General features: G+C 35.8%; 2 protein-coding genes across 5 annotated transcripts in view; one reads left to right on the top strand and one right to left on the bottom strand.

The window, feature by feature from the left end:
* LOC134746252 (calmodulin-A-like) overlaps positions 1-16,432 on the top strand; it is a 280,136-nt gene that overhangs the window by 205,212 nt on the left and 58,492 nt on the right. The window lies entirely within an intron of this gene.
* LOC134746253 (troponin C-like) overlaps positions 1-16,432 on the bottom strand; it is a 36,170-nt gene that overhangs the window by 3,745 nt on the left and 15,993 nt on the right. The window contains exon 4 of the mRNA XM_063680591.1: positions 4,143-4,259. Coding sequence (XP_063536661.1) covers positions 4,143-4,259 — 117 coding nt within the window. The remainder of the gene's footprint in view (positions 1-4,142; positions 4,260-16,432) is intronic.

Raw genomic sequence — 16,432 nt, 5'->3', positions numbered from 1 at the left:
TCTTAGATTCCAGACAATGAAATGAAAAAGACAGCATCTTTTGCCTAATTATGTAGAAAAGGAGGTAAACCGACCCACTTTTCTAGTAGCATTTCGTTTTTGTAAGGGTCGCAGTTCTAACCTAGCCTAACCTACTTTTCTGGTAGCATTTCGTTTCTGTAAGGGTCACAGCTCTAACCTAACCTAACCTACTTTTCTGATAGCAGTTCTGTTCTGTGAGAATCGCAGTTCAAAAAAACCCACTTTTCTAGTAGCATTTCCGGGTCCGGGTCTGGGTCCGGATCCGAGTCCGGGTCCGTGTCCGGCTGTCCGGGTCCAGGTTTGGGTCAGAGTTCGGTCCGGGTCCGGGTCCGAGTTGGGGTCCATGTTCAGACCCGGGTCCGGGTCCGAGTCCGGGTCCAAGTTTAGGTCTTGGTCCATAAGGAAGAGAACAAATCGCCAAACGTGGACTATGTGTCATTGAAGAGTTCCATTCTGATCATTATCAGCAGTTTCCACTTCATCAAATGTCACTTTTTTAAATGTAAATGCTGGATTTGTTGATGAAAATACAAAAATCACTATATGTATGCCTTTCACATTTGAGAAGTTCCCTCGGTTCCTCGTGGGTCTCATCATCAGAACTCGAGCTTGACAAAAATATGTCTTAAAAACTTAAGTTGCTTAACAAACATAAAGAAGTGGACAAATCGCCAAACGTAAACTATGCGTCATTAAAGAGTTCCATTGTGATCATCATCAGCAGTTCCACTTCATCAAATGTCACTTTTTAAAATGGAAATGCTGGATTTGTTGATAAAAATACAAAAATCGCTATATGTATGCCTTTCACATTTGAGGAGTTCCCTCGATTCCTCATGGATCCCATCATCAGAACTGCTTCTTGACATAAACGGGACCAATCTGTATGTATATACTTACAATCAAAAAAAGAATTTTCAAAATCGGTCCAGAAATGACGGAGTTATGGAGTAACAAACATTAAAAAAAAAAAAAAAAAACAACCGAATTGAGAACCTCCTCCTTTGAAATCTCGAAGTCGGTTAAAAAGTTAATAAAGGATCGAATAAACTTTGTATTCAGTTTGGTTAGGTATTCACATTTTTAAAGGGCCTTAGTATCAAACACAGAATATAAAAGAGCGAAGGCGCATACTTGTAGGTAGTAAATACTGAGGTTTTCACAGTACACTATGGGGTTCTTCAATGTGCACTCCTTGCACATTTTTAAGGTAATCTAGAGCCCGATTGAGATTTTAATTGCTTCTTCTTCTTGACGAAAATGACGCATCAAATTTATGATGATGTCCAATGTCGCGAATGAATGGCAAACGTGCTCGGGATGGGGCACGTATGAGATGGTCGAACGCTAATGAAGAGATCATTTGGTGACAGTTTGCTTATGACCGCACAAAATGAAGACAAATTACACTAACTTGGTCGCGATCCTCGGCAATAAAGGAATTAGAAGGAAGAGTTTTGTTCTAGTCGAATCAAACCTCACTTTACTTCTTTAAAATGCAGGTATCTCCACTGAACTTATGAACTTACAATCGATTGAGATACACTTGTGTTTTACTAAAGTACGTAAGTATTAGGGACAAAGCTACCTGTTAGAATAAGATAACGATATTCATCTCTCATTCTGTAGTATAGCTGTGTCCCTAATTACGTAAGTTAAACTTACAAGTGTATCTTGGGCCTTATTTCCAGACTACTAGTCGACTAGTCGTAAACAGTCGCTCATAGCCACACAAAATTGGGAGAAAATCGTTACCTCGTAAAACGTGCCAAGAAGCTTAAATCGGACTTATTGGCGGGCCGTGATTTGTTGTTATTTTTATATTGGTCTTGGGTTCACACCTAAAATTAAATACGAGGAGCTAAATATAGGACCCATTTGCATGCTGCCAAAAAGCCTAGGATATGTAACTTTTATAATATCTTCAATGTAAACCCCTTTTTATGTCCAAATAAATGATTATGATTATGTACTTGCTACATCGTAATTTTTATTTAGTTGTCGATTTAATTTTTTCGTTAGATTTGAATAAAATTTGGCTGGTTTGGAGAGCTCCTCATTGTAGACGGAAAAAAAATACAAAATCACAACTTGTCCCGAATAAAAAATATTTTCAGTGGTTACGCAGCGTACTACGTAGGCGAACAACACGCGAACGCGAAGCAAAGCATTGCGGCGCGGGATGAATCAATCCTTTTGATACCTAATAGAAGTGTCCTACGTGGGCGATCACGTTGCGAACGCAAACGCCGTGGGCCCACCGCGCCGCGCCGCTTCGCTTCGCTTCGCGTTCGCGCGTTGATCGCTTACGTAAGACGCTACGGTCGCTGCGTTACTAAAATACCATACGTTTTTGTAACAAAGTTTTAGGACGTACCGTGAAATTGTGCGTATATTGTACAGAATAGGGAACTCTTCCTATCCACAACATTTTATTAACATCTGACGAAAAACCGAGGTGCAAGTCGGACTCGCCCACCGAGGGTTCCGTACTTTTTAGTATTTGTTGTTACGGCAACAGAAATACATCATCTATGAAAATTTCGAATGTCTAGCTATTACAGTTCATGAGATACAGCCTGGTGACAGCCAGACGAACAGTGGAGTCTTAGTAATAGGGTCCCGTTTTTACTTCGTACCCTTTGGGTACGGAACGCTAAAAAATTGACAACAATTTAAAAATAGGCACAATAAGAAGCTAATACACAACAATATATCATGTGAATTAGTAAGCATAAAGTGCTAAGCTTTGCCTACCGTGCATTACTTTTCATGTTGTGCATGGTGACTTGGTGAGCAATATTAAGGTACTTTTTCAATTATATCCAAATTAAATCACCCTCTAGTTCAAATAAATTTATTTTGTAAAATAACAATTATTGATTGTACCCATATATATCAGTTCCGCAACAGACATAAATATCGTGCAGTTTACACCCCATTAAATTTTACCGTCCAAATAGCCATTACACAATTGACATGTAAATTGCATACATTTCAGGCTGTCATAAAGGTGTGTTCAGATAAACCACAGATAAACCAAAATCAGCCAGGAAATAAATAAAATATATTCGAAGTTTGCAGTAAATCGTCTGAGTGAACAATGGTTAAGGTGCCGTGAGTTCAGGTCCTCCGAACGCAGCTCGCTGAGCACTGAGCGGACGGCCGTTGCGTACCCAGGATCGCGATTATCACTGTTTTGGAAACTGTTATTTAAAAAAACGTAATTAACGAATTCAATCGAAAATAACATTACGCATTTTTGGAAGCAATATTCATGTATATAGCTTTTGTGGAATAAAAATTAAAAAAAAAAAACAATCAGGTTTCAAATCGTTGAAGTTTCTAGAGAAAGGCCTCAAAATTACTATCCATATTTTTCGGTATTATGATCTAATAAAGAGCTACGATTTTTCGAAAACTGCTGGCTGAACATACTGAACTAAACATTTACCCTCATATCCTGATTTAATTATTGGATACAATGTGCCACATACTCGGTCTGAAAGGGTCTTAATTTAATTGTTTCGTACTCAAATGCATGAATATTCGTTTTTCAATTTATGACAACGGAACACAATGAATTTCGTCGATAATCGGGCTCCACGCAATCGAACGGTTGGACTCGCGCCAAACGATGACTTTACTGTCCGTGTAATTCCGTGTAACCTACTCCTATATCACATGAACACGATGCAGGGTCATTCTCTGAGAATATGTCTGCTGCGGTTGCGTCTAATTGCCACGACTTGTTTCACACATTTTGTATGGGTCGCGGCAATTAGACCGCAAACTTATTTTATTGAGAAAGACCCTGAACAGCCTATAATACTCTTAAGCAAACTCCATTATCAATGTTGCAATTAAATTAAAATCAGGGTTAGCAAAAGCATCTACCTACGTAGCGAAGCCTATTCGCCGTTGGTGCCCAACTTTGGGCTAGTAAAATATTAAAATAATAATTTTACCAAGAAATGGATCTCCATTAAGGTTGAAAATTCTCGAAAAATGCATTTTTTTTTTACGGAATGTTTTGTAAATTTCGTTTTTTTTTTCCGTATTTTTCAGTTTTCATCGGAAAAATATACACTACATGGCAACTCGCTCAAGCACAATCTTACCTTCTTTGTCATACAGCCTGAATGCCTCCTTTAGCTCCTTCTGCAACGCCTCATCGTCTTCGTCGAGGAAGTGTGTGGCAACTCGCACGAATGAGTCGAAGTTTAACTTGCCGCTTCCTGAAACAATCAGCATCAGACTTTCAAAGGTATTTGCCATTCTCTAATAGAGACGGTGCATTGGAGGGTCTGTCATCTCGTGACCTGAATCGAAAGCGAAAACAATTCACGCTTCTAAGCAGGTGCTGCCCTCTACACTTCACGCTGGCTTTATTTCGCATAGAAGGGTCTTTAAAAAAAAATTACCCTCCCATAGAAAATGGACCAGCCAAAATGTATGAAACAGCCAATTTTTTTTCGCGATTTCGGGGTTGGTTCCATAGTTAAAGTTGCTCAGTATAATCCCAAAACCTCCCTGGCATCGGGAATGCACTTATTTTTCAGCCACCCTGTATATCGCTATTTGGAAAAGTATTCTAGGTTTACAGATATTTTGGTGCTGACTGTAATTTATTGTATTTTGTGAATTCACTTTGTTATAATTCATTTGCTCACTCCGCTTAATAATTTATTTAAACTGCGTCAATTATTATTATTATTATTCAGAGCCCACTGTGTCCCACTGCTGGGCAAAGGCCTCCCCCCCTCACTGCGTCCATAGAATTATTTTTAGTTTCATTAACATATAGTGTTAGTTTTTTGTGAACCAAGACTAAAATGAAAAAATCACAGAAAATAATTTCTAAATTAGGTATTGTAATATAACAGTTTGAATAATACCTCAGAATTTATCCACAAATTCTCTTAGTTTCTAAAATAGGGATAAAAATATTCTGAAACTATACTTTCACCCAAATTTATGTGTTTCATATCTGCGTAAAACGTTTAGTCCCTAACAAAACATTTACCTATAAACTATAACCATGAAAATCTTTCCAAATCACCAATTTCATACACACTTGTACTATATAAAGGACACTTGCGACAAAACCACGCCAAAGCGTAAAAACGCGTGCTAAGGAAACGCCATCGATTTTGCCATTAGCGTCGCAGTCCAACTAGTTTATCGTGCTGTTAGGACCCTGTCGCAGATTATATGATAAAAGCAGATTTGCTACTTTTATTCCTTTTAGGATGACTCACACTAGAACGGTCCGTATCCGGGCCGAGGCTTTCGACACTTCGTTTTTATGACGGGTGATTGTCACGTGATGCTTTGTATATAAAACTGAAGTTTCGGATACCTTGGCCCGGACCCGGATCGTTCTAGCGTGAGTCATCCTTAATTCGGTAATGTCCGAAATACTGGACCTTTGACCCTCTGTTTGTATTTTTTTAAATAATATATCATTGCTACTGTTGAGCGCCGAGGAGGTTTGAACTCACGACCTTCCATGTTTTCTGTCGATTTAAGGTTTAATAATAAGTATTTTTTCTTAGTTTTCGTTTTTATATTGATCTTGGCCAATTTGTTCTTATACGGCGGAGCGTAAAACGACTGGTTTTTGGCGCGTATGATAATTTTTATTCACTTAAAACTTTCAAACCACTGTAAGGGTACGCAATACACGGTCGTCGTGAACGCTGCTCGCACTATTAGTACTTGAGAAAGGAGACCTAGGCTCTCCGAAACATGTCGCGCGAGTGACTAAAACAAGTGTCTAAAACGTGAAATTATTTAATGTTAGTATGTCTCACAACAGTTTAAATTCGAGTATGTTAAAAACTGAAATTAATTTAATTTTGCTCTAGAATGCACATCTATTTTCCAAAGTAACGTATCTAAAGCATTGTGTAATCGTTGTCCTTCTTGAAGGCTGGTAAAACTGGCGACATGTTAAGGGTCAGTCAGGGGATAATATTGGAAGGTGGGACAATGAAACGAGAAGTCTTGAACTAAAGTTTCTCAGATAAAAACTGTAATTCATTACAAGTATGTTATTTTTGTATAATAGTTATATGTATATTCTTTAATGTAAACTTAAATGTTAGAAAATGGGGAACCAGACAGGCGGCTGATAATAAACAGTGAACTACAAAAACTTAATTTTAATCCTTATACTCTAAAGGGGCCCACTGATTATCAGTCCGCCGGTCGATATCAGCCAGTCAGTTAGAACAAAAATTTGACAGTTCCGAACAACTGACAGGCCGATGTCGTCCGGCGGACTAGTAATCAGTGGGCCCCTTTAAGATATCGCTAAACCATAAGGTAACGTATTTTTTCCCTGGACCGAAATATATTGTATACCTACGGTACAATTAGCGAATTTTCTGCCTCTTTCTAAGAAACAAAAAATAGTTACCTTTGTAACGATCAAAAAAGGCATTTGCCGTAAATACCAACAATACCTATAGTTTCGTATAATGAGTGTTTTTTTTAATAAGTGATTCTTATAAAAACACGTTATTTTAATACATTTATTCGTATTATCACAAACGTTCTCTCTGCAGCCAAAACTCCCGATATCATAACTTTGTTTGAATACCAACGTTGAAAGTGAAATAGTTTTCAATAAATAACAATACGATTTAAGCGAATGTTTCCACGTTCATTTAAGTATTAATGGAATAGACAGCTATTCGGGGACTATTGTTCCGCGATTAGGGAAACATTGTAACTGTCGCGCTGAAATAGACGTGAATACGTGATAGGTAATTGTGCATTTGAATAGGACATGAGGTTGCTAAAATAGATTCACTAGAGTTTCTCGCTTCTAGTATCAGTCCGGTAGCTTGTTAAGGTTTTAGCACTCAATGAATAATTTGCTTTTCTACAACGTTTAAGAAAATATCTAGTACTTACTATAAATTTATTCGAAAGATACCTCGTAGTTAAAAGACATTGTGGCCTTACTCCACATAAAGTAATAAGTGCGCAAATAAAATAGATTCACAAATACTTCTTCGTGTCGATGCTAGATTTAAAATCTTATTGTGAGAAATGAATTACCTGAAATGAGTGAACACACATTACATTTACGTTACATTTGCTAATCACTGGATTCCACGAAGACGAAATCTCCTGCCCCTCATTTTGATTAGGTATGCTGAAATATTTGCGGTTTGCTTACCTCTATAACTGGCTAACCAGTATTGCAATAGATTATAGAGTTTATTAAAATCGAGCTTATTTTTCATTATCTATTTTTTGGCCTTATAGGTAAGCCGTCGTCACCTTACAGCATATCTCGTGCGTTATGAAATAGAAGGCAACAAGCCCCTTAACAACAAAACATTCATTTAAAAATCTCGAAATAAACACGATAATGCGAACAAATAAACACACGTTTATTTGTTGATGCTTACATAGAATTCAGTGCAGATATTAATATTACATTCGCTCACAGAAGTTCAGGGTATTTTCTCGAAATTTGCAGCGTTTTGTTCATTTGAATTGCTCTTTTGTCAGAACTTCATATTTCACTAAATAATAAATATGTGGGTGAGTATGTTTGAAGAAGATAGCTGATTTCGTTATAAACAAAAATGTATATTATGATGTAGTGTGCTTTTATGGTTTTTTGAATATTTACTGACTTATGGCGTTATTCATAAGTATTGTAAATACAAGCCTCAATTAAATATTAATCGTTTGTCTTAATCTATAATTTTGACTTATCTAATTGTAAGAAAGAAATATAAGTTAAATTAACTAATTGAGGTTTGTAAAGTTTTAAGGCAGAATGATAGGTCACTTGATAAGACACGACACTTTCTTTAACACTATATTAGAAGGCAAGATAGAAGCGAGAAGAGGCCGCGGAAAACCACGAGCAAGCTACACACAACAACTGAAAGCGAAAGCAAATGTCGTGTCTTACAGGGACCTAAAGAACCTGGCCGAGGACCGAGAAAACTGGCGCATACTCCACCGACAAGAGCCATGCTCTTAAATTATGAAAAAAAAAAAAGTTTTATGAATAGGAGGGTTAACCTTTAACGTACTAGTAACGCACAAAAACTAATAAGTATGAATAAAACATAAAAAAACTACTACTGCTACTTAAAGGCTTTGCTTTTCTTATACCTCCGCCATCTTCCATCTTACTTGCAAAATGTTTATAAAATTGTATAAAATATCTTTATATTAACAAAGCACCTAGTTGGTATTTGTTTCTGAAGTAATAACCTTTCACGTCTACTTACAATCAATTTTCATCAGCGCATAATTTTTTACGGCAACAAAATAACGGCACGAATATTCTAAAAAGAAAATAATTTTATGCGCCGTCAATTTTGTCGGGTGCCAGAATAAAGGTAATGACACATTTAGCGCCCGGCGCAGTAAATCGCCTGAACTAGACGTCGCCTCTGGCTCTTCCTCCGTTGTTTAAAGCGTGACGTGTGAGTTAATGAGTTTCGTGCTTACGCAAATTAACATGTATTCTGTAATGTCTTCATGAAGTAAAGGGACATTTTACGGTCGTCTGTAAGTAGAGATAATTTTGGTAATTATTTCATCCACGTTTAAGACTATATTACGAAGACCATGTAGTTGATGGTTTTATGTCCTACTGAAAGGACATTTTTTATCACAAGCTAATTAAAGCCAAGAAAAAAAAAAAATGTTTTTACTTCCTGGCCAAATCAACCATATTTGACACATTGAATTCAACAGGACAGTAAATAATTAGGTATCAGTAACTAATAAGATAAAACTTTAAACTTAAACATTCAGATTCAAAATTAACTCACCGCAATCTTAAAGTGCAATGGAAACTCAAATTAAACAAATGCTCCCTTGTCATATTAAAATTCGGTATTACAAGTATTACAACCGTAATCAGTACCAAGTTTCATGTAACCGAGTTAGAGTGCCGCGGTTCTAAGTGACTAACAAGATTCGACGTGTCTTAATGGCATGGGACGTGGGAACTTTGGGTTTGAATATCAAAGGAGTAATTTTAATATAGCAAGTTTCCTGGTAATGTGATTATAAATTTTAGGAAATTGACGTATTTGATTTTAAATTTACTTTTAAATTTTAATATATAATATTTAATATATATTATTTTTAGTGACGATCCTACAAAAACTAAAAAAGTATTTTTTTGTTCGTGATGAAAGAAATAATAAACATGAATTAAACTAGATGAGCATGGTATTTACAGAGAATATCAGTATTAAACATTTAGGCCAATTTGAACGTACACTGACATCACAATGATATATGAATGGTGTAATTTGCCTGATTATGTATACACAAAAATTAAATTATGTTTAGGATGTACAACCGAAAACAGGTGAAATAAATATAATTCATATTTCACGTCAACATTTGACTCATAGCTATAATTTATATGCATTGTAATTCATGAATACTCAATGTCCTTTATAAAGTACAATATATCACAAACTAATCCGTTTAGCTCGGATAAGTCGAAGCTTGTGTTAAGGGCCGTAATTGGCCGACTGTGCTGAAGGGATATTTGCTATGCTTGGGCTTAGGGTTGTAAAGTTAGTAGTAATGTATCTAAGTGAGGAGTCCAAAATTATTTAAACTCAACTTTATTATCTTTATTTAGTTTTTACATTGTTAGATCATTTACGATACGAACCTAACCAGCGTTTTTTTAACGTGGAGTACCCTGTATAAAGGAACTGTGTAACTGTCTAACCGTACTGTGTCCAAGACTATTGACTTCTTCATCTGACTCTTGATCCAGCCACCTAGTGAGTCTCTCTAGGAAACGCAACTTTATTGTTAAGGTAATGTGAGCGTGTATGCACTACACTCGATCAATCAAAAGGTTAAATGCACAATACATGCTCTTCTTTTTCGGAAATTGTTTAACCATTTGCGTTATCCCTTTATATATTTTTTGATGTCACGTAATTTTAAGAACATATACTTTAGTTTGGATAATAAGAACATTAAAAATATTTTAAAACACACTTGATGTGTATTGAAACAGTATTTCCGTTGTCTTATACTTTCCGTCTGTTCTGGTTTTTCTTCTGATATCCTGACTAAATGTTTCCAATATTGTCAAAATTACCACTTTGATATCTCGGTAATTTCTCGCAATGTCTTAAGAGTACCACAATTTGTTTATTTATTTCTTGTAATTATTTCCAAAAATAAAGTAAAAATCGTAGTATTTTGCAAATAAATAGCTAGTTTTCGTTGAAAACCAGTGCTTGAAATCGTTACATTTTAAGTTTTAACATCAACTACATCTGGAACTGTGCGGCAATAAAATTAGTTAAATGGGGGTTCGGGGGGCAGTTAATCTGGGTAACGAGTCGTTATCTCGCTCTAACTGGCCCTTATTCTTAAATGTGCACTTTAAAGCAAATTAAATCGAATGCGTACCTATTTGGTTGCATGTTTTTGCGCCCGCAAGCCCCGTTAGTCCCCACGTACTTGAACAAGTACAAATTAAAGTTAGTAGTTAGTACCTGACATTTACATTTGATAGCAAGAATAACCGACGATCGTACTGCACGACGTTTGACGAATGTATTAATACTTTACTAAAGCCAGAAAACAAGAAGGGGATAAATGTTATGACACGCGGCGCGAAACTTGCGACGGAAGAAATGGTCATCTCGCGGGTTTTTACTTTTTATCTCAATTACTCTGAAAATTTACTTCTATTTATAATTTTGGTCATCAGATCCCTTGGTAATATTAGTAGCTATTTTATACAAAAATTATACTGGTATGGTACGCAGGATAACGATATAATACTCATGGACAAATTGAAAGGAACGAAAAATAAAAGGATTACAGCACCTGAAGTTATTACAAAATTAGTAATTTTTTGCGTTCCTCTCAATTTGTCCATGAGTGTATGTATGTACAAACATAAATGAAAAATTGACATGTTTTCGTGATTTTTTTATCAAGCCAACTTTAAACTTTTACGGCCTGGCCACGACATTGCGCGACTGGCTTCGGCTAAGGCGACAACCATAGGTTGGAGCGAGACACAGCGATCGGACCGTTCGTTCCCATGGGTGCCTATAGTTGTCGCCTTAGCCGAAGCCAGTCGCGCAATGTCGTGGCCAGGTCGTTATGGTTTCGGTTGCACTCTGTCCTTGCAAATAATATATTTAGTCTAGTTTTTGTGTAATATTTATAGGCCGTTCCATCGGTTTGCCGCTGTCACTGTCACATTTCGAATTTTGTCGATTTTTATTTATTTTAAAAACGTTACCTTACAATATCGAAATTCAAAAGCTATGAAATTACTATTTAAGTTAAGATTGTTTTTCTTATTTTTTTGTATATAGTATCACATAATAAATAACCGAGTAAAGTTGGATTAAAAGTCCAAGTTAGAGGTTACTTTGGGAATTAATTGTATCGAGCGAAGTGTCATAATTCGTGTATCGGAAGCTATGATATTAAAGATAATATAGTCAAGAACTACATAATATATTTTTTTTACGTCTACGAATATCAACGCCTCTTAGAAAAACATGATCATATAAGGAGATTTTTCGCCTTCTGGCTCAGGGAACCGCCTTAAGACGAAATGGAATATAAAAACCGGCCAAGTGCAAGTCGGACTCCCGCACCGAGGGTTCCGTACTTTTTTAGTATTTGTTGTTATAGCGGCAACAGAAATACCTACATCATCTGTGAAAATTTCAACTGTCTAGCTAACACGATTCATGAGATACAGCCTGGTGTCACACAGACGGACAGACGGACAGAGGAGTGTTAGTAATAGGGTCCCGTTTTTACCCTCTGGGTACGGACCCCTAAAAAACTGCAATTTGGCGTCAGCCTCTTCATAAGTCTCGAGAATTCAATGTTACGAGACTTACGAGCCGGAATTCGAATTCGCGACCTCTGGTTTGGAGCAAACAGCAACACTCTTAACTGTCCATCGGTGGACCTTATCCCTTTTGTAATAAGGTTTACCGTTGGACAGTGTGGCCGATGGTACCAGCGCGAGGTATGGAATTAGCAATCTTCGTGTTTATTTGTACCCTGTATAATTTTGCAGGTATAGATTAATCCGGAAGTTTGCTGATATCAATCATAGATTACCACTCAAAGACTCAGCATTATAAAGTTTTTACGATGGACCACAGATGGCGGGCCCCACTACAATTTTCAGTTTCATTTACTCTACCATTTATTTGTTTTATTTGCATGAGTAGGCATGGGTCGTAAACGTGGACGCAAATGATGCATTTTTAAGCCGTTGCAATGACAAGATCTTTCTAATTAACTATCCATATTTCATTATATCGTTATTTGTAATTATAATTTTTGGTAATTATTTTATTTTTTTGTAAAACAACCATGCCAAAGTGCTCCTTTGGCCTGAATAATAATAATTTTAAATCAAAATATAATTTTTGAGCAACTGTATTAAAAAAAAACCTTAATGACTCGCCCGAGACAATGAATTTTTAAATTTTTCATTTATTTTTAAGAATTGCTGTATACCTGTTTGATTTTGATTACCGTAAGTCTAAAATACGCCATCTATGTAGTGAGCAAAATGATCTGTGAAATGCAAACTCCTTAATGAGAACGTTTCTCGTGTAAATTTCCTACATCCGCAAGGAAACTCCGGGTCCCACGTGCATATTGCATGTGCATGTGCAACACGGCGTAGCGTTTGAAATGGTTTTAGAACGTGTCTTAGGGAAATCAGACCCGATTTATTGTAATTGAAAGTTCGCAAAACAGACGCGCGTTTTAAATAAATCAGCAATGTTATATGATATTATGTTTTAAATTTTGTTATGGATTATGATGGTGTATCGGTATATTCGGTATACATGGCGTCCCAATACTATAGGATATGAAGGGAAAGTATCTTAAATGTCGTAGATAGGATATTTGGCTGAAAGATGACTTTGTTATTTTTAAAAGTAAGTAATACTGCATTCAAAGATTTTATAAAAAAAAAAATTGCTTCGTCTGGGAATCGAACCGACTTAAATGTGAAAAAAAAAATCATCATCAAAAATAAAAAAAATCATTTTTATGATGCCAATCGAAAGAATGGACAAAAAAAATAATTCTTCTTAAGTAACATAATATCTTAAAAGTAAGTTTTAAAAATAACATAAAGTCTTCTTTCAGTAAAATATCCTATCCTATATTTAAGGTACTTTCCCTTCATGTCCCATAGTTTTGGGACGACCTGTATACCTACTAGTCCCCGAGTAATTTATCGAGTCAAGATCACTTTCGAAGATTGAATGGCGCTCTGAGCGTCTAATTACGAAGACGCCCCCTAGACAAAGAACCATGCCAAAACAATTGCATTTGGTTAACGTTTTGCTAAAAAGCAATTATAATAGATAATATTGTTTCATCGCAACTCAGTGGAAATTTCGCCCCTAGTTAGCTAGAAATTGGAATAGGTTACTAATGGTAACTAAGCAAATTTATAGTCGGTCTTATTAGCATTGGCTTCTTAGCACACAAAAACAAAATATACAGGGTGATTTTGTTGTCTGGCCATACTCTGAGGGGTGAATATGTCGGTCTTACTGAACATCAGTACTATGGGGCCAATCCCGAAATCGCGAAAAAAATATCTTCTGCTCCATAGAAAATATTGACATACCCAATTATTAGTGGTCGAAATGAATGAGGCATCAGCAGTTTTTTTTTGCGTTTTCTGGGTTGGCCCCATTGTAAAAGTAGTTTAGTATGACCTATACCTATACTACCTAGTTGACACATATTAATCCCTCAGGGTACGATCAGGCATAACAAAAAAAAGAGAAAAAGTAGATAGCATACACCAGAGAATTTGGGACGGGTACCGCCGTGGCCGGTCTAGTGGTCAGGACGTTAGCCGCGTAAGCTGAAGACTCGGGTTCGATTCCCGCCTCGGCCACCGGTGGACTGGTCACTTTTTCTTTAGTGTATGATATCTATTTCAGTTTATAATTTATTTATAGTAGTGTGACTACTTAAAAAACAAATCAATAAATATTTCATAAAATATTTTTTTTCCCTAGTTGGATAACAAAATCACTCTGTGTATAAAAGAGACTAAAGAAATTACTTAGGAAACTAATTATTGTAAAATGTGATGCTTGACTTGGCGGGGGCACTGCCGTGCCCCCAGATCATATATGTTAATGTGCAAGTTTGATTTAATTCCATAAATCCCACATCAAAAAGCTTGTCCTTTTAGCCCAATGGCTGGCCCACTACTAAGTAGAACTTTTAAAATCATTATCATAAATAACGTTTCTTAAAACATATCATAATTAGGTATGAACTTCTTTTTTAAATTCATCAATGTAGAAATCTTATAATTTTCTTGTTAAGATACTAATTAAGTACCAAGATAATCAAGACTCAATATCAAAATTCTCCACGCGTCGCACGTGACGCTTCAATGACAACGTTTGCGTCTCAATTTGCCGACAGTCAATCAAGCGACGCCGAAGTTACGCTAATTTGTTACGAGACATGAGACGACATGAGTACATTACTTAGGTACTAAGATAAAACTGATGAGATTAATTGTAATAGATGTCAGAATTTAGGATAAAGTATTTTACAGCTCACTGACGGTCTTAAAAAAATAACAGTATTTTTCAAACAGCATAGGTACGGTGACTTTTGTTACTATTTTGCGTGTGTTTTAAGGTTATAAATTGTATGGTCAAAAGTCAATTAAGTCAAGTCCGCTATGTAACTCAACGTAACTCTTGGCTCAAATGACCCTCGGTTCGGGTTTGATCTTCATCTCATTCCACATTAACCAAAGTCATTAGTAGTTATCCTTAATCGCTTAACTTGGTTTATGACTGCCCGATGTTGTAACCGATTAAGTGATTAGTTAGTGACTTAGTTTGACTTAAGTGCTGTAATTATTCTAAAAGATAAAATCGTAATGTAGTCAAATTCATGAGATGATAATAAACAACAACCTTTAAAAAAGTTAGCGCGTTCACTATGCAGTTTAAAATGCCATAATTTTATGGTCTTCATGAGCAGTTCCACTTACCATTTGGTGGTTTCCAAGACCAAATGTATTTAAAGAAATCTAAAATTACTGTTGGTATAAGTAGGTATGCGTATTGTATTTGTAAACAATATTTATTTGTAGATCCCTTGATTGCTCCCGGATCCTATGATCAGATCCTGACCTTATGATAATGGGACTACATATAATTGTAAAGTATGCAAACAGTCGTCTTTCAGAAATCGAAGATAACACACAGAAACAAAACGGCGAATTGATCTTCTTCTAAATCATTTCATTTCATTTCATTTATTGCAGAACCATGGTTACATTAAGGTGTTAACATGTATTAAGTGCATGCATGGTTACCCTGTTAGGGCATAGCAACACAATTCTAAAAACTAATTAGGTACTAAGATAAATAAATAGTTAAACATAAAATTTCATTCAAGTAAAAGCTAGGAATTAATTACATTTAAAAGCTAGGAATTAATTACAATTAAAATAAAGGAACAATACAATAAACATTTCAAATATAGTAGTCTCAGTCATAGATCCAGATTCAAGTAAAAATTGCAAGACATAATCATAGTACATGTAAATTGAAATTCGTTATTGATTAAATTTATAAAACAGACATAATTCATAGGGTTCATAAGCACATTATCCAAATTTTATTATAACTTATTTACAAGTAATTAATACATTAATCAAAACAAACAAAGGGGTAATTTCTAGGTCAAATCATAAATTTGTGTCTGTCATAAACTCTTCGACTGAGTAGTAAGCTTTAGAGGTTAGGAAGTTCTTCAGTCTATTCTTGTACACGTTAAATTCGGTCTCGTTCTTTATGTCTATTGGGAGCTTATTATATATTTGTATACACCTATAGTATGGGCTGACCTTATACATATGTATTCTATGAGGCGGGAGGACTAAGTTATTACGGCGGCGCGCACTTTTTGTAAATTCGAACATCTCGATGTGTTTTCTGACAAATAACCCGATTTCAAGGATGTATATGCATGATAAAGTTAGCATATTATTTTCAATGAAGTATTTTTTGCAACTGTCAGGCTCATGAGTATTAACAATAACGCGGAGGCATTTTTTTTGTAAAACAAATAAGTCGTTAATATCAGTGCTGTCGCCCCATAATATGATTCCATACCGCAGCCAAGCGTACGCATATGCGTAATATACAGATAAAGCGCATTCACTGTGAGTATTTCTTTTAAGTATCCCTAAGGCGTATTTGAATCGAGATAGTTTTTTCTTTGTTTCCTCTATATGTTTTTTCCAATTTAGATGCGTATCGATAAATATTCCCAATAAGTTAAACTCGCTGACTTCCTCTATACCAGTTTCTGAAGACAAAGCTGATAG

The sequence above is a fragment of the Cydia strobilella genome, chromosome 12 (genome assembly GCF_947568885.1).
Source record: "Cydia strobilella chromosome 12, ilCydStro3.1, whole genome shotgun sequence".
Taxonomy (NCBI): Eukaryota; Metazoa; Arthropoda; class Insecta; order Lepidoptera; family Tortricidae; genus Cydia; species Cydia strobilella.
This window is presented reverse-complemented; position numbering and strand designations above follow the sequence as displayed.